We start from the raw sequence: 27581 nt of genomic DNA, 5'->3' as shown, positions 1-27581 counted from the left end.
ACTTTCTAGAGTTTGTTTTTATGCTTCTCCATCTGATCCGTCTCTCACGGAGCAACAGGGGACATTTTCCTCGGCTAATGAGGTGACCCTGCTGAGAGCGGTCCTAGCAATAATGAAAAATAACATCTCTGGCAGAACACAGTGCAAAATAATTGTTTTTCGTGTCCCAATCAACAGCCTGGTTCATAAGTTAGGGATTTCAGTTAACTTTCCTATTACTTGAAAGTAAGGCCATCTGAAAAGGCACCGGAGCTGCTGGCCAAGGCAGTGAAATGGAGCTTTTCATTCTCATGGACTTCAGATTACATCCTCGCTCTGCCGTTTCCTTAGCTGTGAGAGCTTGGTCAAACTGTTTCACTTCTCTACGTATCAGTGTTCTAATCCATGGAAGAGGACACGGATCCTTACTCCCACAGAACTGTGGAAAGGAGAAATGAGACTTGTAAAGGGCTGATACACTGCAAGCAATTGATAAATGACAGCTCTATCAATGTCATTAGGATGTACACTGTAGGAACACTAAGACTCTAGGTTCTTTTTTTAAGAAAGATTTTTTAAAAATTTTTTATTTATTTTTGAGAGAGCAGGAGACAGAGAGCAAGTGACCACACACACGCACGCGCGCACACACACAAATGGGGGAGGGGCAGAGAGAGGGAGACACAGAATCTGAAGCAGGGTCCAGGCTCTGAGCTGTCAGCACAGAGTCCGACGTGGGGCTCGAACCCACGAACTGTGAGATCATGACCTGAGCCAAAGTTGGATGCTTAACTGACTGAGCCACCCAGGTGCCCCAAGACTCTAGGTTCTTAAAGGGATTCTATTTGTAGAGTCAGCTCAGCCCATTATTTAATGAGTGACGTTAGCGAATGTGTTTGAATTGCAGGTTCCCTAGTTATTCCAGAGACAAAGAGCCCAGTTTTTGTGAGAAACCATAAGCAATGCACTTTTTAAAGTAGTGTATAGTCTTTCATGCTCTCCTATGAAAGAGGTTTATGGCCTTTGTGGCTTCTGGCATCCATGCAGTGGCATGTTTCAGAGGCAAATTTCCAGGGCCAGAGTGCAACTTGATGCTAAAACAATTTCTCAACCAGAGGTGGTGCCACTTCTAAAGTGGGGGGGAGGGCGGTGTTTGGAAACGGGGCAGGGCTGGTATGTTTTGGTTGTCATAATGATTAGGGTGTTGTTTATGGTATTTAGTGAGTGAGGGCCAAGGATACTGAATGTCCTGCAATGGGAGGAACAGCCTAAAGAAGAACTGTCTGGAACAAAACTCACCTCCATCGGTAACAACTTCCAAAACCTTCTGTCTTGGACTGAAAGATGGAGCAGAGGCCCCGGGCTCAGGGGAGGATGCAGGACTTGCCCCACTGGTTGTGGGAGCCTGAGTAACTGCACCTAGGGGAAGCCACCCCCACAGCAGTGCTTCCGCCATGGGAGATGCTCGTGATCTACGACCTTCTTTTTGTTAAACGTAATTTTAAAGAACATAGATCTTTCAATGGAGAGATTTTCCTGATCTGGGAGAAAAGAGATTAGAAGAAGTCTGATTGTGGAGAGAAACTTTAAGTGAATTCTGAAACTTGAAGCAAGTTGGAAACAGTTTGAAAACCGAAGCAAGAGTAGGATGCTTTTTTTTTTTTTTTAATTTTTATTTGTTTTTGTTAGAGAGAGAGAGAGAGAGCGCGTAAATGGGGAGGGGCGGAGAGAAAGGAGACATAGAATCCGAAGCAGGCTCCAGGCTCTGGGGTGTCAGCACAGAGCCCGATGCAAAGCTCGAACCCACAAGCTGTGAGATCATGACCTGAACCGAAGTCAGGACGCTTAACTGTCTGAGCCACCCAAGCGTCCCAATAGTTAGATGTCTTGAAGAGTTAATGAAATGCTCCTTATTCTAGGAAACATCTTGTAATTGCTCAAGACACCATTTTAGCGGTTATCTAGTCCAACCTTTTTCAGATTAGGAAACTGAGTCCCAAAGGTGAGAAGTGATATTTTAAAGTAAGCTGAAGTGTTGAGATTAAAATTTGGCTTCCACTCAATCATCAATTATGTGGACAGTGTGCAAGTTATGCATTGTAAGACTCTCCGTGGCTCCATTCACAGCTGTGTGGGCTGTAGATATGGATTGTTAATATAACGGTTTTCCAGCTGATGGTGGTAAAGTGACTTGGGGAAGGAGTGACTTTTTCTAATTCTCACAAGCTCATCCTCTAGACTAGAGGTGGGGTTGCCCATATTTTTCAGCTGATGTCCAACTATTATAAAAGATGAGAACCCATGCCCAAGTATCTTAAAAAAGGAAGTGAACTTTCCTTGGTTTTATACTGTAGGAAGTAACATCAAGTACTTATCCTTAAGTACATGGCTCATAATCATGTAATAATATGTCTGAACATAGCCTATTTGGTGTGTTTAAATTTGGGAAATTTCAGAAACAAAGCCAGAAACTATACATAAATCTTCATTTCTCAAATAAACAGCAACAGCTTTGATTTTTCTACTCTTTTAAAAAATTTTCTTTTCATGTGATCGAGATAATAGACAAGAGCCAAAATGATGATGAATTTATGATTAGTTTTTTTTAAGAAAGATAATATAAACTGTTTTTATAAGTAGTATCCTAAGAGAAAAATTATCAAGCAAATATGCTGATGTGAGAAATGTCAGGACCTCTGAGCATCACCGGACAGATTTAAATTCATCAAAATCAAGACTATGCCCTTTTTTAAAAAAAATTTTTTAACGTTTATTCATTTTTGAGAGACAGAGAGAGACAGATCATGAGCGGGGAAGGGGCAGAGAGAGAGGGAGACACAGAATTGAAGCAGGCTCCAGGCTCTGAGCCTACAACACAGAGCCCGACGCAGGGCTCGAACCCACAAACCGTGAGATCATGACCTGAGCCGAAGTTGGATGCTCAACTGACTGAGCCACCCAGGCACCCCAAGTCTATGCCCTTTCTAACTCCCAGGAGTTAAAACAGATCATTGATTAGAATTTCCTATCCTAACACCTTTCTATCTGCATACTAAGGAGCCAGAGCATCAAGTGGTGAAGGGACTTGCCTAACATCACAAGGCTGGTGAACCAGAAAAGCAAGGGGCAGATCCCAGTTCTCCGGCAATAGCCTCAACAGTCTATGTAAGTACTGTCCAGGCATTAATTAGTAAATTCAAATGAGAAGAGACAAGGATGTAATAGAAAAGGGCTTGATATGTTCATGGATTAATTTGCAATTCAGTTGTTGAATGAGGTAATGCTAATTATTTAAACTCTAAAACACCTCTTCATTGGAAACATTACCATCGATATTCATGGGAAAGGCTAAAATAAGATTTTCATGCCTAAATGAAGCAACTTCCAGGCTACACCTTTTGTTTCAAGAGTGGGGCAAGCTAAGAGGCACGCTGAACTTGGGAGTTTTGACTCTGATGTAGTTGGAGAACCATGCTAGAATGATGGAGCTGTTAATGTATGATAATCACATTGTATTTGGCACAAAATGTTACAATAAGTAAATATTTAAAGAAGAAACATCATTCCCTTCAAAAAGATGCCAACAGGAAAAAGGAATAAACACCAATAATTGCAGGGACACTACACATCAGAAGAAAATCATATTTTAAAACAACAAAAGCTGACAACCACCTGCTTCCAGCATCCAAGAGCCCACATGAAAAAAAAGGTTTAGTACGACCAGAGCCAGATTTGGGTTCTTACCTTGGCCCTTATGCTAACCTGTGGGCTGTTTCAATTCTATGCCTCGATTTCTTCTTTTGCAAAATAGAGTTCTTATTAGAGGATTAGCAAAGGTTTGTAAGGTTATTTGTAAGGTTATTATTTGTAAGGTTATTGTTGTAAGGTTTTTATTATTTGTAAGGTTATTGTTATTTTTTAAATATTTTTATGTTGAGTTTAATTAAATTGAAACAAGTCATTTTGCTTTAGGTTGGTCAGCAGATCCAGTAGCTTGGAGTCAGAAGCAACTTATGCCAGGGCCTGAAGTCAGTACATTAGATGGAAAGTGAATAAAATTAAAATTAACTCTGAAATTTCTTGAAGTTAAAATATATATGATGCAGTAATTTTTTTAATGGTTCAGTAATTTTTATGCTCTCCAAAGTTTGAGAACCCCTGAGCCGGATTTAAGGAACACTCTAAAAGGAAAGCCTAGATGTAGATGTCTGGGAATTAAAACTCTGTCTTCAGATTTGCTATCAAATCTCTAGCCAAAAAGGAGATAGATGGAGTTTTGTAAGGTGTTCTTGCTTGCCCTCAAGATTTTTTCAATATATTTCAGTATGGAGCTGCTTCTATGACCTTAATACATGTAAATAGATTTTATGACATCACCAGGATTAACTAGAATGGAAGATTAATTAATATCTTACAGGGGGGCTATTATGAAAGTTATAAATATGATGCAACTCAATTGTAGTTTATAATATCATTAAGTGTGCTCTATAAAAGTACATGTTTTTAAATCATCAAGTTTCCGGTTAGTTTTAGCATATTTATGTATCTGAAGTATACCAAACCATTTCATAAGCTCTGTCCTCATTTTTACGATCCTAGCATTGGAAAAATCTGTTTTCCCCATGGGTTCTTCCCTCTCCTTGACCTGGCTGCTTGGTCTTTATTTTTGCCAGTGGCTTTACACACAGCCAAGATATGTGATTTTTCTCACATTTCTTCTGATGCGAATGTTCATATTAAAAACCTCAAGGGCCATTCAAAACAAACATGTCCAGATTTTGTTTTTTTCCCTTTTAGGTTGGTTCTTATCTAGCAAGCCCATCAGGACTGCACTAATGATGTCAGAGGTCAGGTCTGTCAAAGACACTCATGGTCATTTATTATAATTTACCACTCTTCTGAGGGTTTATTTATTGACAGGGGCTTAAGGAACTCCAAATAAATGAATACATAAATCCTAGGACATGACAACAAAAATTGAAAAGAACATTTGCTTATCACTGATGTCAGTTATCTAAATTGCCTTGGTAATTCCCTCCCCCAGCCTTACAGGACAGTGCCTCAAGAAACTCATCTGCAGTCCTGTTCCTATGGTAACAACCACGCCCTTCTGAAATTGAACAGCAGGGAATTAACATCTCAGGATGTAAAAGCCTTATCTCATGACTCACAGTAGTTGAAGAAGAAACGTCTGAAATTTCACCCAGCAGTTGAGTAAAATCAAACCCACAGATCAGCTGCCTAAGTGTTTTTAACGCAATAGACCCTATGCTCATCAATGCTTCTGAAGAAGAATAAATTATCAAATTCAAAGGCGATGATGCTGTCTGTAATCTATGGTAGGGGAGACACATCTGACAGAAAAAGTAAAACGAGGAAGAGTCCTGAAGCAAAGAGGCTGATCTGTAGTATACATCACTCTATCTGCTGGATTTTTAGGCAAAAGGAAAACGTAAGCAAAAGCCCTGGCTCTGGACCTTCGTGACCTTGAAGGAATCTACGCTTTGCTGTGGTCGTGAAACGTGGCACCCTTCTTGATTCCCTTGGAGTTTCCTTTCCATCCTAGAAGCTGAAGACCTTGCACTTGTCCTCTTCCACTGATTTGTTTGGGTCCCCACAGGTGTTCAGCAGGTTTCTGTGGGCTGAACTTTCTAACCACATCCCTGCTTTCAAAAACAGGAAAATGTTTTACCAGAAAGGAAAAACGCTAAAGCAAACCACACTCATGACACCGGAGACGGCAGAGCACTGTGCTGGGCAGCTAGTCCACGTACAGAATATTTATTTGCCAGCTGGGACACCACGCGTATCAAGGATTATACAAGCACAGCTATGACATCAACTGCTTCCAAACTGTAGATAAAAGCACTCACTGTCTGACACTCACATTATGCTTTCCTATCAAATTGCTGTGTTGACAAGAATCTCACTGAAAACTGACTAGTACCTTCTCAAATGCCTGCCGTGGCGGTTATAAACACATCATTCTAAAGTCAAAAAGAGACTATTTGTAAGGTAAAGTATTTCCCCACAATAAATGCACCTAGGATTCTGAAGGTCCTGGTATGCAGTGTGTCCACACCACAATTTACAGAGTTCTGCCACTTTGTCTGTATGTGAGAATTAATGGAAGAGCTGTGTTACATGCAAATTTTTTAATGAGTAGAAAATGCTAAATTTGCAGACTGCATAACATTTTAATTTCCCAAAGTCAGGGAGTTCACTGGTGCAGACACAATTCTAGGCAGTTCTTATTTGTAAGTTGCTATTTTAAATTTGTCTACTGTGCCATAAGCTCTCATCAGAAAGAAGAAGTAATTCTAAATTCAGATTTGAGCTGTTACACATCCCGATGTGGGACTCCAATCTTCATATGGGATTAAAAACTAAAGTCCATAGCTCCTGCCATGTAATTATCGGAGTATGTTCATAAATATAGATATATAAAACACTACTTCTGGACCAAGCTGCATATATAGTTTTGGATTGCTGTTTTCTTTTCTTTTCTAAAATGTTTATTTATGTATTTTTGAGAGAGAGAGAGCGAATAATTGTGGGAGGGGCAAAGAAAGAGAGGGAGACACAGATGTAAAAGCAGGCTTTCTAGGCTCTGGGCTGTCAGAGCAGAGCCTGATGTGGGGCTCTAACCCAGAACCATGAGTTCACGATCTGAGAGAAGTCAGAGGCTCAGCCGATTGAGCCACCCAGGTGCCCCTGGAGTGCTGTTTTCTAAAGGAAGAGATAAGCATGGATTAAAGTATTATATGCCAACCATGACAATGTAGATTTTACTACAAATTTATTATAGAGATTATAAAAGTTAAGAGTAATTGTATTTCAACTTAAAAGGTAAATATTGTCATTGGCTTATCATTTTTGGAGATTTTCAAGTGCTTTTTTCTTCTTCTGTATTTCTTTTTCTTTCTCTTTGTCCAGTGTTCTCTCAATCTCTCTGTCTCTGTCTCTGTCTCTCTTTCTGTGTCTGAAACCATTTTATATGAATTCCATTTCAAAAATGTACTGCAGAACCAGGGGCTGCTTTTATATAATTTTAGAAATGGTATAAAGAAACCTATATTTGCAGACAGCACAATGGACCTTCCAATACTGCCTTATGAATAACATACAGTATTCTATAGCATTACTAAGTAAAATGAGTGTAATCTGTTAAATTTCTCATATGAAGCATGTGTGTTTAGTTTTTTTCAATGGTGAAAAACACACCAAGTCTACCCTTTCTTGTTTGATATGATCCATACCATTTAGCAGACCTAAGGTCTCCAGTTTTTCTTTTTTTTTTTTTAATTTTTATCTATTTTTAATGAACAATGAGCTTATAAGCCAAAAAGGTCCAACTTCTTTCTGGAATAATTGATTCTGATGTCTTCCTTAATAATTTATTCCAGTGAAGTAACACAATTTTTGGAAGTTCTTAATTTGAATGTAGGGTCTCCAGGATAGGAACTACTTTTTCATCCCAATGAATGTATATCCAGTGTAACATATACATGATATACGTTACACTTCAGTATCAACTAATGTGTATGGATGGCCTAAAAAATTGAGTGGGGCTTCTGAAATTGCTTAAAGACCATGACCTTGTTTCACAAATGAAATTACACAGCATCACATAATGAATCCAATTCATCAAACAGTTTACGAATAAGTGTGCTTGCAAGGACAGAGTGATATGTATATAATAGGCAACTGGGAAATAATGCAAAACTATAATTCAGTTCCAAATCCCCATGTCTTTGAAATCCTTTTATTTATGCAATTGATTTACTGGCTATAAGTAATTCTTGCCACCCAGGGTTTTATACAACTAGGGTTTTATGTGAGTGTTTTATGCAAATACTATTTTGGTAATCAAATTTGAATTGAATCTAATTTGAAGCAAGGGGACCAATTTTCCAGGACAAGTCAGTGATATTGCTACATCTCAAATCCCAAGATTCCTGCTTCCAGGATCATGCAGTTGGTCTAGCCAATCTTCAACACCTCTTTTTTTTTTTTAAATCATTTATAATTATAAACATAATGAAAAGCCAAGTATAAAGCAAATGGTGAATAAAAAGCACATTGAAAGAGAAAAAAATTACCTGTAATCTCACTGGCTAAATATAAATGCATACATTTTATTCATCTTTTTCCTGAGCTAACTTTTACATAGTTATGACTACATGCATGTATAAATCCATATTCTGCTTTTCCATGTTAAGCCATAATGAACATTTTAGTGGCTGTATGATATTCCATGTTATGTAAGTGCTCTAATACTGGATTTTCAGGTTTTGCATTTTTTTTTACAATAAATTACAAGGAATTTGTAATATATTTGATATATTTGGCATATATCTTCTTAGGTTTTCATATTAATTGCTTAAAATGTATTCATTAAAGTAGGATTACTGGAACAAAGGGTATAAACAATTTATATATTTTTTTAATATTTATTTTATTATTTTATTTTATTTTTAAAAATTTTTTTGTTTAACATTTATTCTCTTTTGAGAGTGAGAGAGACAGAGCATGAGCGGGGGAGGGGCAGAGAGAGAGGGAGACACAGAATCCGAAGCAGGCTCCAGGCTCTGAGCTGTCAGCCCAGAGCCTGACGCGGGGCTCGAACTCATGGACTGTGAGATCATGAACTGAACTGAAGTCGGACGCTTAACCACTGAGTCACCCAGGCACCCTTATTTTTGAGAGAGAGAGAGACAGAGCGTGAACAGGAGAGGAGAAGAGAGAGAGGGAAACATGGAATCTGAAGCAGGCTCCAGGCTCTGAGCTGTCAGCACAGAGCCTGATGCAGGGCTCGAACCCACAGAAATGTGAGATCATGACCTGAGCCTGAAGTCCGATGCTTAACCGACTGAGCCACCCAGGCCCCCCTAGGGTATAAACAGCTCTTAACCCATATTGTCAAGTGGCTTCCCCAAATAATTATAAAAGTTTATATTCCCATTTAACAAAATATAAGAGACTCCACTTCACACATTTGTTAACATTTAGCATTGTTACACCTTTAAAATACTCAATAATCTTATAAGAAACCTCAAAGACTTTGATTAACAGTTTCATTTGGCATTGGGGAAACATGTATTTTCTAAAGTGTCTTAAACACAAAACTAGGAATGTGAGAAACAATTTAGAAAACTTGTGATTAATTATTCAATAGAAAATTAAACATTCTAAAAACTATAGAGTCTAAGAAAAACAAAAACCTAAATTAAAACTATGAGTAAAACCAATCTCTGATATGTATTATTTAGGAATAATGGGAGATGGAAGTGAATCAACAATAGCCCAATTAAATAGTCAAAGCTATTGACTGAACATTTTATTTATCTATATATTTTTAATGTTTATTTATTTATTTTCAGAGAGAGAGAGAGAGAGAGGGCAAGCAGGGTAGGTGCAGAGAGAGAAGAAGACAGAGAATCCCAAGCAGGCTCCACACCAGGAGGAATTGATGCGGGGCTCAAACCCACGAACTTTGAGACCATGATCTGAGCTGAAACCAAGAGCGGGATGTTAACTGACTGAGCCATCCAGGCGCCCCTAACTGAACATTTTAAAATAAAGTTTGAACTATACTCTAAGTTCTACTTCTTATCTTTCATATCTTTATGAATTTAAGTATAATCCAGTATAAAACCAGATTTTCTACTACAATTTTGAACTTCCATTAACAAGTAAATTTATTTTTACTTTGTTTTAATGTTTGTTTATTTATTTATTTTTGAGAGAGAGAGAGAGAGAGAGAGAGAGAGAGTGTGCAAGTGGGGGAGGGCCAGAGAGAGAGACACAGAATCCGAAGCAGGCTCCAGGCTCTGAGCTGTCAGCACAGAGCCCAAGGCAGGGCTCAAAGTCACAAACCCACAAGATCATGACCTGAGCCAATGTTGGACGCTTCACCAACTAAGCCACAGGTGCCCCCTTAACAGGTAAATTTAATTCATCTACATTACTACCCTTGATATATGATGATCCTTGGTATATACCGTCTCTTTTTAAATTTTTTAAAAAATCTTTATTTATTTTTGAGAGAGAGACAGAGTGTGAGCAGGGGAGGAGCTGAGGGGAGGGAGACACAGAATCAGAAGCAGGCTACAGGCCCCGAGCTGTCAGCACAGAGCCTGATGTGGGGTCTGAACTCACAGAACCTCGAGATCATGACCTGAGCCAAAGTTGGACGCTTAACCAGCTGAGCCACCCAGGCGCCCTGACACCATCTTAATTATTGTTTTCATTTACCGTATTTTTTCTTTTTTCTTGTTCATTTCCTGCCCTTAAAAGTCTCATTTTGAATTTACGAATTCACCTTTTATCTGTCAGTATTAATATTTTAACTGGTAAACTTGAATCTAACTATATGGAAATTAGAAACATTTAACTTTGATCACACTTTCCCATATGCTGTGTTAATGTTGTCCATAACTTAGTTTCTTATTTTCATTTTATTTTCTGCCCCTTAATTGGTCTCTCTCTTGTTTTTAAAAAATCAATTTCTGTTTTATAATATTTTTAGTAGTCTACTCAGTGAGAGTTTGTGAGTAGTAAGCCTTCTCCATCTTGATTGTCTGAAAAGCTTTTTAATTTTGTTTTCTTCAGCAATTTGGATTTTCTCATTCTATTTTACATGTGTTTTTACTTCCCTTTTATAAAATCACTTACTTTATCTTCCCTGTATTCTGAGATGTTTCATAAGCTCTTCATTCCAGTTTACTAATTTTCCCTTCAGCTTTATCTAAAGTTGCCTCTGATCCGATTTTTAACCTCCCCCTGAGTTTTAACTTTCAATTATGTTTACCTTTCTAGGCATTCCCTTTGATTTTCCCTCTAATCTGTTTACCCTTTTTTACATATTCTATTCTTGCATTTGTGCTTATATTCCTTTTAAAAATACAGTTTGTGTTTTTCCTTTTATTTACTTTATAGTCTCATTCAGGTTGTTCTGTGTCCATGTTATGAGAACACTAACTCACTTAACTCTGATGCATGCTCTCTCTTGCAGCAGACTGTTCCCTTGGGTGCTGTGAAACTGTGTATTATAATCTCATTTTCAGGCTTGGGCTACTTTTGTCATAGACCAATGCACTTGGGTTGTGGGAAAAACTCAACAGAATGGCTTGTTGTTTGCTTCTGCTGGTACCCTAGAAATTTCACCAATTATGTTAATTACTTATCTTTTGTTTTTTAGTCCTTTAGTACTATTGTATCTTAGATTCCGTGGCAGATCTGGGTGTAGGATTGTGGTTTTACTATGGGTTTTATTTAAGTGAAGTCTTAATTTTTATTTTCTCTGCCATGAATTTTCCTGTGGCTTCCCTGGGCTGGTGGGTAAAAAAAAATCTAGTTATTTTTCATGGTGGGAGCAGTCATTTATGCGACCCAGCTTTATTTAGGGCTCTAGCTTTCAACTCTTGGCCTCTGGCTTTTGCAAACCCAGGGCCTCTGCCTCTGTGCCAAAACTAAGACTCTAGCTCCCAATCCTTAGGATCCACACCCCTGTCCAATGTCCTTCTGGATTATTCTGGTATCCACTCATGCAGTTACCCCTCTCATTTTGAGTTCCTACTTTATTTTGAGGATTTCTCTTTCCTTTGAACTTGACTCATTCTCTCTCACACACATATACAGACACTCCATATGTGTGTATATGTATGTCCTTTAAGTTTTAATATTTTACCTAATATTTCTACATATTTTGAGTCAAAGGTATTTGTATTGATGGAGATGATTAAGGAAGAAATGTGACTGAATATGACTATTTTGAACACATTTCTGAATAAACATTGAAAGTAATATATTGTATATATGCCACATTGTTCTTAAGTATCAATTTGGCTTTTAAAATAAACTACCCTATATTATCTAGGCTTCTGAATTCTACTGATCTCTATTATGCAGTCTGAATTTCTCCCACCTAGCTGTGTATGTCTACATATATATATATATCAGAATCATCTGTATACACCTTCAACTAGGAATACAATTTCAGAGGTTGTATTGTATACTTTGTTGAGTGGTAACTAGCTTTATTTTGAGATAATATTGCAATATTGTTGAAAGGCTATTAATGCATTGAAGACACTAATTCTCCTAAAGTAAATAAATGCAAAATTATAATTCTTAATTGTCAAGTACAACTTTTTGGCTATCTTTTCTACTTCCAGTCTATCTCTTTCTTTCTTTTTAAGTTTATTTATTTTGAGAGAGAGAGAGAAAGTGTGCATGTGCAAACTGGGGATGACCAGAGAGAGAGAGAGAGAGAGGGAGAAAGAGAATCTCAAGCAGGGCTCTGCACTGTCAGCACAGAGCCCCATGCGGGGCTCAATCTCACGAACCAGGAGATCATGACCTGAGTTAAAATCAAGAGTTGGACACTTAACCAACTGAGCCACCCAGGCTCCCCATCCTATTTCTTAATTATAGACCATGTCTCTCTTGCAAGCTTGGTACTTTCACTATTAGAAAACCTTTCTTTTTCAAAATGAGTGCCAAGAGCAGTATTATTTCTTTGCAAGATTTTGGTGCAATGTTATGCCAGAAACACCCAGCTTACTGGTAAGTAGAAACTGTAACTTTCACTCTAGAATACTATAATTACACAGTGTACCACTATCTTTGTGGTTTTTATCACTGAGGAAATCAATAGTACAGACTGCAATTTTCTGTTGCACTAGAGTAGATAGATATAGGAGAGCAGATGAGTTTGACTTAGTAGGGGCTGTTACTATAGTAAATCAGAATTGTAAAAGGAGATAAACAGGTTTTTTTTATCTGATTTTAACCCAAACACTCAAATGTTTCACTCTAACAAGGGATCTGATAAAATAAAAAAAAAAAAAAAAAAAAAAAAAGCAAACAACAAAACTCCTCATGTAGCCTTGTTCCTGTTCCTGATTTACATAATCACTTCACTGCCATCATTACTGACAAATACCCAATCATTAAACAGAAGGTTCTATAAATGCCATAGGAAACAAGCTAGATGCTAAAGGGATGCTATGTCATGAAAGTCTTAATTTGAATGTTTCATGTTTGTATTTGACAAATGTCATAATTTCATACGTGTCATTTTGTGTAACCAATTAAAGGCCCCAAGTTCCATCTTTAAGCATCGTATTTCTGGTTAAATAGGTTGCTTTGGGAATTTAAAAATATGCACAATAGAAGCAGTAGGTGTTAAATCACCCAAAGTGGAAATATAGACTTGAGAGAGGGAGAAAAGGAAAGAGATGAGAGAGAGACACACATGGAGAGAGAGTTCAAATATTGCCACCTTTTGATCACATGAATCAATTTGTTCACCACTAAAGGAAGGATATTAAATTATAAAAATATTTAAAAAAAGAATGACGTGGTGTGTGCTATGTTTTTATTTTAATCCTCAACTCAAAGTCACGCCTAGAGGAACAAACCCTGTATCTCTGGATAAATGGTTAGGAAAACAGCTATATTCTTTTCATTCTTGTATTTCTAACACAAACTTGGTGAGATGCACGGTAGCAGTCTGCAAATCATAACCAGAAGCTGTGCTTTATACTCAGCAGCAGCCAGTCCTCAAAGAATGCGACATACTGTGGACAGAAAAAGAAGAAGCCTGTTGGATTTTTATTCTGTGTCAGCAACATAATTACTTATTTGTATTTTAAGTAAGGTTTCTTTTTAAAGGTCCTTGTGTGTATAGACCCTGGAAGGTAAACACAATTTCATAAATGTGGCGAAAGTGAAATATTTTATTCTTAAACGACAAACACAAATACATCTACACAAATATATTTGGTTGCCTGTATTCTGCAAGCAATTTGTAATGTGTTACAAGAAATGTCAACATCTGGCTGCTATTAGTTAAGATCCAAGGATAGCACATTGTTTGATCCATTCAGCCGCATAGGCGTGAGATCAGAACAATTCTTAATACCTTACTTCATGGTCATGTAAGATGGTAAATTTTGCACATCTAAGGGCTCCTGCATTAAAGGGGTAAGAGTTTGCAAGTATGGACATCAAACTATCAACTCATTAAGAAAATCTAAGAAACAAAGCCATGAAAACTGGGGGATATTTCTCCTATAGCACCCATTATATTCCTGGGCCAATCCTCTACACCTGGTTTTAAAATTTTTGTTTTATTAACATTATTTTCTTTGAACGAACATTAACACAAACCTCAAATTTTCAAGGGCTTGTGGACATGTTCCCACCAAGCATTTGTTGTAAATTGGTAAATTGCAGGACCATTTCCTGTCCTTTAGATATATTTTACATTCATGGACACTGGTTCAGTAACGGCCATGAATTAGGAATAAATAGCTTACTTTTTTGAAGTCATGTGATTCTACTATGAGTTGCTTAGGGTGCCCTTTTATGCATTCTAATAAAGCTGAGTAATGGCTCCCAGGTCTGGAAAGAATGATAGTTCCCCCATGGAAATGACTAACTCACTCTTTGCTCATGAGAAAGCAATATTGTGTATGTCATTTGTTAACCGGACAGTTATTATTCATTCGAGTTCCTGGGAGATTAGTTCTTTGAATTCTGAGACAGAGCTACTATATTGGTATATTACTGCATTGTTTTTGTTGTTGTTCAGAATTCTTAATTTCTAATATTTCCCTCCGAGAAATTCAAATGGTTAAATATCAGGCCTCCCAACTGCTGTTTGCTCAAATAGACTTACTCTGCATGCACAGCCCATCAGTGCAGTTCTTGGATTGCAAGACGAGGCCATCACAGTCCTTGCCTCCGTTCTTGGGGGCTGGTGCCGTGCACTCCCTCCTGCGCCAGTGTGTGCACTCGGTCCCACAAGTAGACCACTTGCTCCATGAAGTCCACCTGCCATCCACTGTCACACACACACACACACACACACACACACACACACACACACACACAAAAACCAGCATAAGGTCAGAGGGAGAAGCAGCTGCTTGAGGGGAGAAGGGAGTAGAACTCAAGTATATAAAATGAAACAAAACAGAACAAAACAAAACAACAAAACAGAAAACTGAAGAAAATGTCCCATCAAGGAGTCCTGCATTCATGTCACCTGCTGGCAAGTAAGCACGCTCTACATGCATTGTCAGGGTTCTGAGAACTTTTCTTACTGGGTGTGTGACTGTTTCCTTACTGACCAAGCAAAGGAATGCTTAAAGGGACACACAGAAAGCAAAGTTGTCACCAGGAGCTGGTGAGGACTAGGAGGTACATAAAGGTAGATCATGATGGTGCCCTTTTCTCTATTAAAAGGGAAGCTTTTGGATTTTATACTGAAACTTAGGGGACGTCTTTTTGAACCCAAGATTTCTTTGCACATAGTGTCATGTGGTCAGTGCAAGTAAACCTGTGTAAGGATATGGAGAAGAGGTTGGTACAATGGGGATACATATATCCACCCAATGACCAACCCATCCATCCATCCATCCACCCATCCATCCATCCATTTATCCATCCATATCTATCTATCTATCTATCTATCTATCTATCTATCTATCCATTCTCTATCCATGCCTTACTTTTTTTTTTTAAATTTTTTCATCCAGGCAGCTTGATGCTGTTCTGCAATGCTTTGCTGAAATGACTATATTATTTTCCACTTATTATTTGATGATTCCATTCCATTATTGATGATATATATATTTCTATTTCTATTTTACAATTAATATTTATACAGATTCCTAATTTTTTGCTGTGACTCAGTCATTTATAACTGACTAACTTTCTTTCTAATTTTTGTGTCTGACTTGTCAGTAATTTCAATGATACTAAGCTATCTCTTTTAAAAATATACAACTTAAATCCTAAGTTGAATAAATACATAGTAAGTCTCACTAAAGTCACACTTAAAATTCATTCTTAAGAAATTCTTAAATAAGATAACAATATTAAAAAGTGGTTAAATAAAAAGTTTTCCTGAAATACATAAGTAATTATGATTATCTAGAATTCAATATAAAACAATGCCAAAAATCATTTATTGAACATCTAATATACATAATATCTTACACCTACATATTCATAAAAATTACATTAATTATAATAACCTACACAGTTTGGAAAATCTATATGATTTCATATTCAAATTACTGTGTAAATATATTATGTATAATGCGTATGGAGATATAAACATGCCCATATGAAAAAAATGATGAAAGCATCAATATTTCAATTATACAGAGTTGGCTGTATAAGCAACTCCCAGCTATTTGGAGAAAATACATTTGCTTTGACATAAACCAGCCCAAAGTTTACACACACACACACACACACACACACACACTTCTATCTCAACTCAAAATACTCAGTGCATTTTTAATTGTGGAAGTCAATATCTAGATAAAATATAAGAGACTACAAGGTAAATATTGAAATTTTAAACCTAGCTAAGTGTCAAGATTTGTTACATTAATAAAATCTCTCAAAGGATTCAGTATGGGATACTGTTTGGATATTTGAGAGTGGACATTTGGGAGTATAAAATATAGATTATATTTTTCTACAGTTCATTTCTACAACCCATCTCTGAGAAAGTTTCTTTAAGGGATGAATAAGACAAAAGGTAGGCAAGATAAAGGGACGTAAGGAGATTGTTTCTAAATCATGAAAGCACAAAAAAATAATAAAATAAAATACAAATAAATAATGAAATTGAAATATAACAGCTACCCAAGGAATGCACTAAATTTATGGATTATTTCAAAATAATTTTAGCTTAAATTTTCAATATATCATATAATTAAACATTTTAGTTGATTTTGGTTTTGATTTTGGCAATATTAACTTTAATTTGCCTAAGGATAAAAGCTGGTGACAACATGAGACAGCATCAGAAGATGGTCAGAAGCAGAGGGATGCAATCTTGCTATAGTTGCCACTGCAAATAACTCACAGAAATACACAACCAACATGTACAGATAATAAAGAGCTGACTGCATTGTATTTTCAAAACCCATTAGCCCAGGTGTCACAAAGCTTTGTCTTCTTTTTAATTCATTCCAAATGTTTTATTTGCCCTTGCCCAGAAACTGACACCAAATATCAAATATCTCAGTCTAAAACATATTCTAAATTTTAATTCCAATAATTTCCATGGCTGTCTGAAGATCAAGAGTTGTTATTCCTAAAATGTGTGGCTTTCAGGGCTCTCCAAATCCCTTGAATTATAGAATCTATAATCTTGGCTCCAGCAGTTTTGTCCAGTAATAGAGAGGGATCATGTCCGTAAGTGTTTAATCTCATGTTTTATTCTATTTTGCATGTTTGGCTAATAAAGTTAAATACTGTTTGGGAGAAAAATACTTGATTTCTCAGCAGTGTAAGCATTCAATGGTATGATGGATAGAAATAACATTTATCACATATTCAGGTGAATAAGGCTTTGTTTATATCTCCTAAAACAATCCTAAAATGGGAGGATACATTTGGAACGCGAGCACTGTCTTATTTACCTGGGCATAAGGTGGTACAGGCTATTTTCTGCACACTCTGCCCTTCACAGAAGGCACCACCATTGAGTGGTGCTGGGTTGGTGCAGGTCCTTGTGCGTTTCTGATACCCTCGTCCACAGCGGCTATTACACACAGACCACTCTGTCCAGGTGGACCAGCCACCATTTACTGGAAGAAGGTAAATATAAAATTGAATCATATGTGTGTTCATGCACACAGACACACAAACCATGCACAACACATAGACAAAAAGTCATCTGCTAAGTGACCATAAAACAATCTAAAATTTCAAAGATAGAAGAGACCTTGGGCATCATTTCATTCAGTTTTACTGCATAGCTGAGGAATCTAAGCATAGAGATAAATAAAATGAATTACCAAAATGTACTCACCTACTCAGAAGAGTATATAGAACCGTGTTCTATTTTTCTTGGCTACTGTTCTTAAAAAAAATACATTCCTCTTACCTAATCAAGCTTTAAAAATTATTTTTGACAGCTTATCTCAAATAATAAATGTTTACATCCTTATGCCAAGGTTGCAGGTGGATCTGAAGCATAAGAGCTGAATAAAATCATGTAGCTTTTTCTTAATAGATGATTGATTATTTTTCTTTAGCACATGTAAACTTTACAGCCTTTTAAGGACTTTTGGTCAGTTTCATTAATGCGGTGAACCTCGTTAAAAAATAAAGTCTTAATATTGCTAGATTTTAAACTAATTGAGTACCTATTTGATTGAATTGGCATTTAGTTTATGTAATTGAAATGGACACCTATTCTGTGTGTAAAAGTCAATTATGGTGTTTGATGGAGAGTTCAGTGTATGATTATAAAACCTACATTCTACTGCTGTGTTCACTATTTACCGCCGGAGATATCCCTGTAGAAAATACTCTAATATATTTTAGGACTTCCATTATGTGAGTTTAGAGTACATTATTGTAATTAAGCATTTTCTAACAAAAATTATTTGCTGGTAGTTAAAACCTGACGTAACTAGTAGAAGTTAAAACCTGACGTAACTAGAACTCCTGATCATAAAGAGAGTGCTAGACGCAGCACACAGCTTATATGTGCATATCACACGCCCGACATCTCCTCTGCTAGAATCCTATGCAAGACAATGGGAAAAATTATGAATATGTTATACATACATACACAGACAAAAGAATTTTCATGGCAGAGTTATTTTTCTATAAAGATAAATAATTGTAAACAACTGTAATGTTCAACAATAGGAAAAGGGTAAAGTAAACGTATGTTCATGTGACTGACATCTAGGCAGCCATTAAAAAATGGTGCTCTAGAAGTCTATTTAATAATACATGAATATTTGAACATCACATTTAAGTAAAAAATATATTTATATCCCTTACTTAAAAAACCTTATCTATGCATAAAAATACCAGTAGTATGCATATCAATCTTTTTAAAAGCTATTTCTGGATGACAAGATGACAGGATTATTGGCATTTTCTTCTCTGACCTTTTCTGTGTTTCCTAAATTTTCTATAACAGATATATATTTGCCATCTCAAAATGATACTAACAAAAATAAATATATACAACACACTCAAAAATGAAATACTCATTAGATGTATACGTTTTGCTATAAACTTCTGGTGAGCCTAATCTATGAGCCTTGGACGACTTACTTTATGAGGCCATGAAAAGGACAAGCAGATGGTTGATAGGTTGTGTTTCAGTTAGTGTTCCAAAAAGCAACTTAACCTGCTCAGCTTTACAAAACCCAGTGTCATGGAATTGTCATTGTAAACTGCTTCCTAGCATACTGGCAAGCCAATATTTGGGGTTATAGTATCCATATACTGCTCTGGTAGGATTTTAATGAGAAACAAATAATGATAAGCTCCTAGAGAAAAAAAAAAAAAAAAGAGGAATGTGAAAGCTCTAGACTTATACCCTCATTTTACAGACAAGGACATGACGGTTCCTAGCATCCTGGTCAAGTGGCCAACTGAAGTTCAGTTACTAGAACTAGTCCTAGAGCACAAGTCTCCTGACCCCTAGGGTCCAATGATGTTTTTTGAACTCAAAGTGCCTAAGTTCCATCTGTTTGATTCTTTCTAAAAACCATGTTCAGCTTGCATTTGTAGATATTGAAAGCATGTTATATATAGGGGAAGAGATCTGCATGTATATTAAACATCTATATAACTCATAGAAAGATAGTCCATCATCATTAGTTATCTATGATTGCTACGTGCTGTGATGTGCTCCATTATCTTTTGCACTTTAAATGCTGTTAATCAAGTTGTTCAGCCAGTTTAGAAAAAGATAAAAAGTAGGAATCCTTTCACTGTGACTGAAGAGAGGCAACTACCTACAATTTAACATAGCCATTATCTTGACGAGGAAATTAAATCTCAGAGTATCCAGAGAATTAAAAAATTGTATGTATCTGTCTTGGAATAAAAAGGAAAGATTTAAAGTGTCACAATATACAGCCTCTGGAGCCTCACGTGGTTTCTGTTTCTCATAACTCCCCACAGCATGAGGACATCCATCCAAATGGCAGTATCTACACTAAGTACCACGAGCCAGATACCTGCCAAGGGCTGCCCCTCCTTTGCAGTCACCCAGACGTGAAAGTCCCTGGAATGTCCTTTCACACTGACGCAGCCCTGAAAAGCTTCCTTAAGTTCCAAGTGGTGGTGAGACACAGGCATCTCATTTAAGACGGGGCATACCCTCAAAATACTTCCCAGGGTTGTTTGGTTTCCTCTGACACAATAAATCACCCAGAATGTGAGGACCTACTGTCTGCCCAACACTGTGAGAAATACATAAATACACAGAGCAGTCTCTTGGTCTATAGTGGAGCTTAACACACAGCTGGGGAGATGAAACTCCTCATAAAATGACTGGAAGGCAACTGAGTGCTATACCGCAAAGAGATAAAAGCATCAGACGCTACAGCAAAATTGGGTGTGAAACTGTTAAGTATTTCTGGAGAAATATTAGGTCAACTTGGATATGAGCTGGACTAGAAAGGGCCAGAGAGCAGAAGGGAGGCTTCCCGAAGAAATCATTATGTTGAACTTGCTATGTGGTTAGGATTAGGGCCACTGCATAGCAGTGCTCACCTTCACTCTAACTACCCGCCCCCCCCCCCCCCCGAGTGTGTAAAGCAAGTTCCAGGAAGTCAACGTTGTTCTCTGATGTATCTGGGGAATAGGTCAGCCACAATTTACCTGACTAAGCCAAAGCCCACAGAATTGTCAGTGGGCTGACTTAACCATCTTCATCTCCAAACTCACTCTAGATCTGGGTGGTCCAGGGTATGGAGGAGGGGGGCACACTTAGATGGGTGAGCATCTTCTGGCTTTGGTGCAGGCACTCAGGTGGATTTCCTTCACTTTTCCATAAGCTGACTGACCAAGGGCTAGGAATTTCCAAGTCTGGTCTTTCTATGCCTATCAGGGAAGCAGTTAAACCTCACTGCTGAAGCTGCAAGCTGGCAATAGGGATTGAAAATGGGTGATGGGCACTGAGGAGGGCACTTGTTGGGATGAGCACTGGGTGTGGTATGTAAGCAATGAATCACGGGAATCTGCTCCCGAAGTCAAGAGCACACTGTATACACCATATGTTAGCTAACTTGACAATAAATTATGTTTAAAAAAAGAAAAAGAAAAGAGAAAGGGCCTCTTGCTTGATAGTTTAAATTCAAACGAGAAACTGTAGTTTGACATGGACTAGATTGAGACTCCACCAGCTCACTCACCGTAGACTATGACAGTTGCAGTCGTGCTTTTCCTCTTGGCAACAATGTTTTTGGCAACACAAGTATAGTTTGCAGTATCTGAGAGGCGGGCCTGCTTTATGATGAGGTTGTGATCAATAGTAATATAAAAATTCCGATCTTCAACGGGGTCAATTATGTCTTCATTTTTCAACCATTCCACCTAAAGATGCACAAAAGAAATAGGTAAGTACCCAGTATGGATCCCTCGATGGCTGTCTGTCCTAACCTGTGTTTTAGAATTTGTATGACATTGCTCTGTGCTATGAACTTCAGCAATCCTGGAGGAAGTAACTTTCTGAGGTCATGTGAGGTATCACTCACCTGCCAAACTTGCTGATTCTGTCTTTACTACATTATTCTCAAATGTCAATGAACCAGTTGGGAAATACAATGTTCAAATTGTTTTCACTTTGCCCCGCAGGCAAGAACAGGGAATGTGCACTGCCAAGTTCAGAACCCAATCAAAAATAATAGGCTAAGCATTTCAAACGGAACTCAAACCTTTTGCTATTTGATTTGTTTACTCTTGGCAACTAACTTGCTGCTTTTCACAAAAGAATGTAAAGACTATTAAAAAAGCTCAAAAGGCATCTTCGACATCATGTAGCTCTAATAAACCAACATTTGGATGATTTACGTGTAACCTTTCTGAAACATATGGATTAAATTTCCCCGAAAATGCACTTACTTTCAAATGGAGCAAACACATATTTGGAGATGCATTTAAGCCAAAATACTTGAGGAAGAAAAGGTTTTGTACCAACCTTCAATATAATCCAAAGAGCGTATACATCATACTCAAAGCTCTCCTTTTCTGTATCACTAACATCAAATCTTTGACTCATGGTTTACTTCTGGGGAACCTGACCTAAGACATGACTGTTCAGAACTACTGGACTATTTTTTCCATGAAGATCACATCAGTTTAGCAAAAGCAATATTATGCTTACAGAATGAAAGGAGGGAGATATATCTGTATAAACTGTCCTTATGGAGGATGAACTATTTCTTGTTCCATAAATTGGTGCTGCTGCTGCTGTTTTTGTTTTTTTTCTATGCACAGGATTTTCCATAAAGCAAAACAACACTGATATTTGCCACCCTTAAACTTTTCTTTTGCATCCATGTGGATATGGATACAAGTAATCTTTAGTGGTAGAGAGTCAATAGTGTTGCCATTTTCAAAATCTTAAAGAGTATCTCCAGCACCACAAGAGGTCTGGAAATTAATCTCTAAATCTGTCAGTGGGCTTGACTTTGCACAGCTCTAAATTACATCCAACAGAGGGACTCTAAAATAATGCTCCTCTAATCCTTAGGAAAGAGACCACAATTTAAAGGGAAAAACGTTTAAAAACCAACAACAATCCTGAAATAAACATTTGAGGATGTAGATAAGAGCAACTATTTGTGGTGATATAAATTTTGAAAGGGCAAAACCCTCTTGGTATTTATACTATGGTGGTGAGAAATAGAATCAAATCCATCTAAAACAGTGGAGTTTTAAAACATGCATTTTGTTTTCACATACAGAGACCACATTCAGTCAGGCCCATGCTTGGATATATCTGATCTGAAACTCACACGCTTCTTGACTCGGATTTTCTCAAAATCTGGCCCTATGTGTGTGGTAGTTTGAGCTCACTAGAAGTGCAAGAGGGAAGGGAGCAAAATTCATATAATTATTAATTATCATTGATCATTGAAAGCAGACATTAACTTTCTAATCTAATCTTTATCTATGCCATTCTAGAGAAAGCTTTCCACTTATAGAAGGCACTGTTGGGATCCCCTGAGTTGGTCTTGGATCCCTCCTGAGAGAGAGAGAGAGAGAGAGAGAGAGAGAGAGAGAGAGAGCATGCTCTTCATGCTTTTCTTCCAAGGACCCATAATTGCTCTTTCTTTGAAAGATGGCTCTGACATTCGTGGACTCTGAAAGTGCCTAGGGGTTCACAGCACCCCCCTCCCCCTCCCTGTCCCACAACCTCCACCTTAGCCATTGTCTCACAGATATGGAAATATGCTTTGTGTCCAATTGGGGTCAGAATCTGAGCTGCTACCTTCCAGAGTTCCCCTGTGAAATTAGGCTGAAGCTGTCCCCTTGAGATGTCGCCTGCCATCTCTATACACACTTACTGGGCTTCATTTTCTCTCCTGGTGGCTCCACCCAGCTATAAGGTTCTCTCTTCTATGAATGCCCCATTAAAAAAAAAAAAAAAAAAAAAAACCCTCTGCATTCAAATCTTGGTCTCATGGTTTGCTTCTGAAGATTCCAACTATTCTCACAGGAGAACCCATGACTGTTCAAAACTATGGTTTCTTCTGTTTAAATCACATCAGTTAACAACAGTGAGGTTACCCTGATCATAAGTGACATAAAGAGATCCCAAGGGATATTGCAAACTACTTGTATATTTGAAAGTTTATTACATGGAAGAAAAAGAGCAATCTGCACAGTTGACAAGATCTAAGACAACTTCTGTGATTACTGGGTAAACCAACTTTACTTGCAAATATATCACTCTGCATTTTTCTCAAGTCTCTTGCCAGTGCTGGAACAGTGAGTACGACCTGGGTTTTGATGACCCCTGAGGAACCCCAGACATACTGGAGAGGCCCCCAGGGCCCTGTGGAGGTTACTGCCTTCCTCCCCAACTCTGGATTTAACCAGAGAAGCTCTGCTTTGATCTGTTTTCCTGTTTTCCATACTGGGCTCACTTGTAATGCCTAGTTTAAAGAAACAGAGAGTTCACTCCTGCTAGAAAATAGCTGTAGAAATGAAAAGGTGAGCCATGGGCTCCTCCGGCTTCCGGTACCTTGCCTACCCTCCTGTTCCCTACATTCCAGTACTCGCAGCTGCCACAATGTCCTGCTTTGAGACCACATCTCTACAGGAAGCTCAGGTCATCACCTCCGGCACTGGAATCCTCATGCTGCCCTGCACATCCCCATCACCCACCCTGAAAAAATATCGACCCCCTATCACGCTGCTTTGCAATGCAGAAGCAAAATTCTCCAAAATTTCAAACTCTGTTTAGATTATTTTCTCTACTTTTCTCTAACTAAAACTTAGCTCTTTATGATGCTTCTGTTTTGCTTTTTTTTTTTTTTTTTTATCCTGGAGTTCTCTCAAGTGGTGGATATTTGATTTCCTAAACCCAACACACACTGGGCCGGGGAATCAGAAAGTGCCCTCCTTGTTCTGCACTGTCTTTTCTAGACCATTCTCTCCAAACACCATTGCTTTGAATTTCATGCCATCAGATTATGTCACCCACCTTCTATATTTTTTGTGGTCATTTAAAGACCTCTGGGCTCACAGTCATTTTATGCAGCACAATTTTTCTGTCACAATTTCTAATGATTTTAATAACCACAAACACTTTCAACATTTTGGCCTCTCAATTACATGACCCTCCTTCCTGCCACAGTCTTGGTCTCTAAGACACCCACACTTATAGGCCAGAGACTTTCAATCCTGGTTTCACTGTAGAGTAATTTGGACATTCATAATATATCAATTTTACATCCAATCCGGAGAAATTAAATCTGACCCAGAGCAACTCTGATTCACTGGTCAAGACTGGTCTAGCATCTGTATTTTTGAGACTCCTCAAGGGGCTGTGATTTCCTGCTAGGGTTGAGGAATACCACTCTAGAAGATTGTCTTTCAGATGAGATCCCTGGACAAGAAGCACCCAGGTCACCTGGGAGGCTGACAGAAATGCAGAATCTCAGGTCTGCCTACCCAGACTTACTGAGTCAAAATGTGCATGTGAATAAGAAATTCAAGGATTTATATGCACATTAAAGTCAGAGAACCACTGGCCAGCTCTTGTCCTTACCACTGATTATTAACTGCAAGCCTTCTAAAACTCCGATGCAGTTTCTTTTACCATATTCTCCATCTTTCTGACTTACTCCCTCTCAGACTCCTATTTTGACAAACTTTCACTGGGCCCTACAATCTATTAAACAAAGCGACCTATCTTGGCTGTCATCCCTCTCACGTTCCCTCCTCTCTCTTCACCACTTTTAAATCGAACCGTTTACCTTATCCTTATCAACAATCCCTTGCATCAGGAGCTCAGCTCTCCCACCCCTCTCCTTTTCTAAGGCGTTCACTTGGCCACTCTTCCCGACACCACGTTCACAGACTTGCCGAGGAATATGGCCGCGCACAGCCACGTTGAGTGGGCTCATCTGAAATTCATGATAACAGAACTCAAATGGGCCCTTAATTCTGCCAAAAAATCGTACTATATTTTCATCATCTGTTCACTGTCCCATCCTCCTAGACAGCTATTTCACACCTTCTCCACTCTCCTTAAACACCACCTCCCTCTCTATCCTCACTTTCAGCTGATGACCACGATTTCTACTTCACTGAAAAAAAGTGACAATCACGAGACAGCTTCCACAGCTCCCACTACTCACCACCCCACCCCTGCTCTGCACCCTCTCTCTTGTTACTGGGTCAGCTCTCTGTGCTCCCACCTGTCACCTCTCATTTGTACTGTGCCTTCCATTCCCTCGTGCCTGGTCAAGGGCAGGCCCCAGCAATTCTCCTCTCTGTCTCTTAAATCATTAATATTCCCTCTACAGGAGCCATCTCCATCAGCATACAGACATACACTTAGAACCCTCCCCACTCGTTTCCGCCTGGAGTCACCCCCATGTCTTTGCTCACCTTACAAAACGCCTTGGAATACTTGCTTATAATCACTCTCTTCATTTCCTGTCCTCTTCATCTCTGCTGTATCTATTCTAATGTGCATTCACCTCCACCATTTTGCAGGTACTACTCTCTTCAAAGTCACCAATTACTTTCATTTTGTTAGATATACTGGTGAGGTGACTCAGCAGCAGGTTTGACCCAACTGGTTTCTCCCTCTTCCTCACTTGCTTTCTTGGCCAGGGCACTTTTCCTGGTTTTTGTCTTATCTCACTCCATTCCTCACAGCTTCCTGGAGCGAAGGTCTGTTCCCTTGTGGAGGCTCTGTCCTTGGACCTCTTCTTTTTTTCTGTCTTCTATCTATATTCACTTCCTTGGTGAGCTCATCCAGTCTCATGCAGAGGTCTTCTAAATTTATCTCCAGTCTAGACCCTGGCCTTGAACTCCAGACTCATATATCCAAATGACTTCTTTCAACTGCACTGGGTTGTCTAATAACCTCCTTTCAATCCTGGTTTCCTCCTGAATAACAACCTCCTGAACTGCACTTCCAACCCTGCTCCTCCCACAGCCTTGCTCATCTTAGTTCATGTCAACTCTATCCTTCCAGTTACCTAAACAAAGCCTCAGACTTGGCCTTGACTCCTCTCTACCTCTCTCTTTGCCCACTGGAAGTCAGGGCAGTATATCAGGATCTGACCACTTCTTGTCCCCTCACCACCACCCTCTTCCAGTTCAAGCCTTCATCATTTCCTTCTTGGATTACTGCAACAATTTCCTGTCTTATCTTTGCTTTCCCTCTTGGCCATCAACATTCAATATTCAACACAATAGAGTGAATGAGCCTGAAACCTTAAGTCGATCGTGCTACACCTCATCTCCAACCCTCCAAAGGCTCCTATCTTGTTTGCTGTCAAAACCAAAGTTCTTATAAAGACCCACTAGGCCCAGCATCACCAGGACCCCTGACCCTTCTGAGATCACCTTGTTCACTTTCTCTATCTGTAGCACGCTGGCTCCTCTGCTAGTCCTCATGCATATCAGTGGTACTCCTGCTTTGGGAATTTTGAGTCTGCTGGTCAATCTGCTTGAAATCATCTTTCCCTTCCCCAGGTATCTGCATAATATGTTCCCTTCTCTTATTTAGTTCTTCAGATGTCACCCTCTCAGTGAGTCATTTCCTGATCAACATTTTAAAAAAATTTTTTAATGTTTATTTTTGAGAGAGAGAGAGAAAGAGAGACCGAGAGATACCACAGAGAGAGATATAGTGTGAGTAGGGGTGGGGGGGAGAGGGACAGAGAGAGAAGGAGACACAGAACTTGAAGCAGGTTCCAGGCTCTGAGCTGTCAGCGCAGAGCCTGATGCAGGGCTTGAACTCAGACTGTGAGATCACGACCTGAGCCAAAGTTGGACACTTAACCGATGGAGCCACCCAGGTGCCTCTCCTGATCAACTTTTAAAACTGCAACATCTCTCTCTGTCTATACTCCCAATCTCTCACCCTCTTTTCTTTATTTTCTCCATGGCACTTCTCACCATTTCATACAGTCTCTATTTCATGTAGCAGTTGTGTCCTCCACCAGAACTTAAGTTCCACAAATTTTGATCTGATTTTTGATCACTGTTACATTCCTGTGGCCTTAAATGATATATAGTGGGTGCTTAGTTGGTATTTGCTGAATGTATGAACAAAACTA

At 38.5% G+C, this 27581-nt stretch overlaps 1 protein-coding gene across 1 annotated transcript in view; it reads right to left on the bottom strand.

The window, feature by feature from the left end:
- UNC5C (unc-5 netrin receptor C) overlaps positions 1-27581 on the bottom strand; it is a 305644-nt gene that overhangs the window by 51290 nt on the left and 226773 nt on the right. Inside the window, exons 6-8 of the mRNA XM_015542240.2 lie at positions 21186-21366; positions 17436-17603; positions 14669-14833 (exon numbers count right to left, since the gene is read on the bottom strand). Coding sequence (XP_015397726.1) covers positions 14669-14833; positions 17436-17603; positions 21186-21366 — 514 coding nt within the window. The remainder of the gene's footprint in view (positions 1-14668; positions 14834-17435; positions 17604-21185; positions 21367-27581) is intronic.

Source organism: Panthera tigris, chromosome B1 (genome assembly GCF_018350195.1).
Source record: "Panthera tigris isolate Pti1 chromosome B1, P.tigris_Pti1_mat1.1, whole genome shotgun sequence".
Classification (NCBI taxonomy): domain Eukaryota; kingdom Metazoa; phylum Chordata; class Mammalia; order Carnivora; family Felidae; genus Panthera; species Panthera tigris.
Note: the sequence above shows the minus strand (reverse complement) of the source record. Positions and strands in the feature narration are given on the sequence as shown.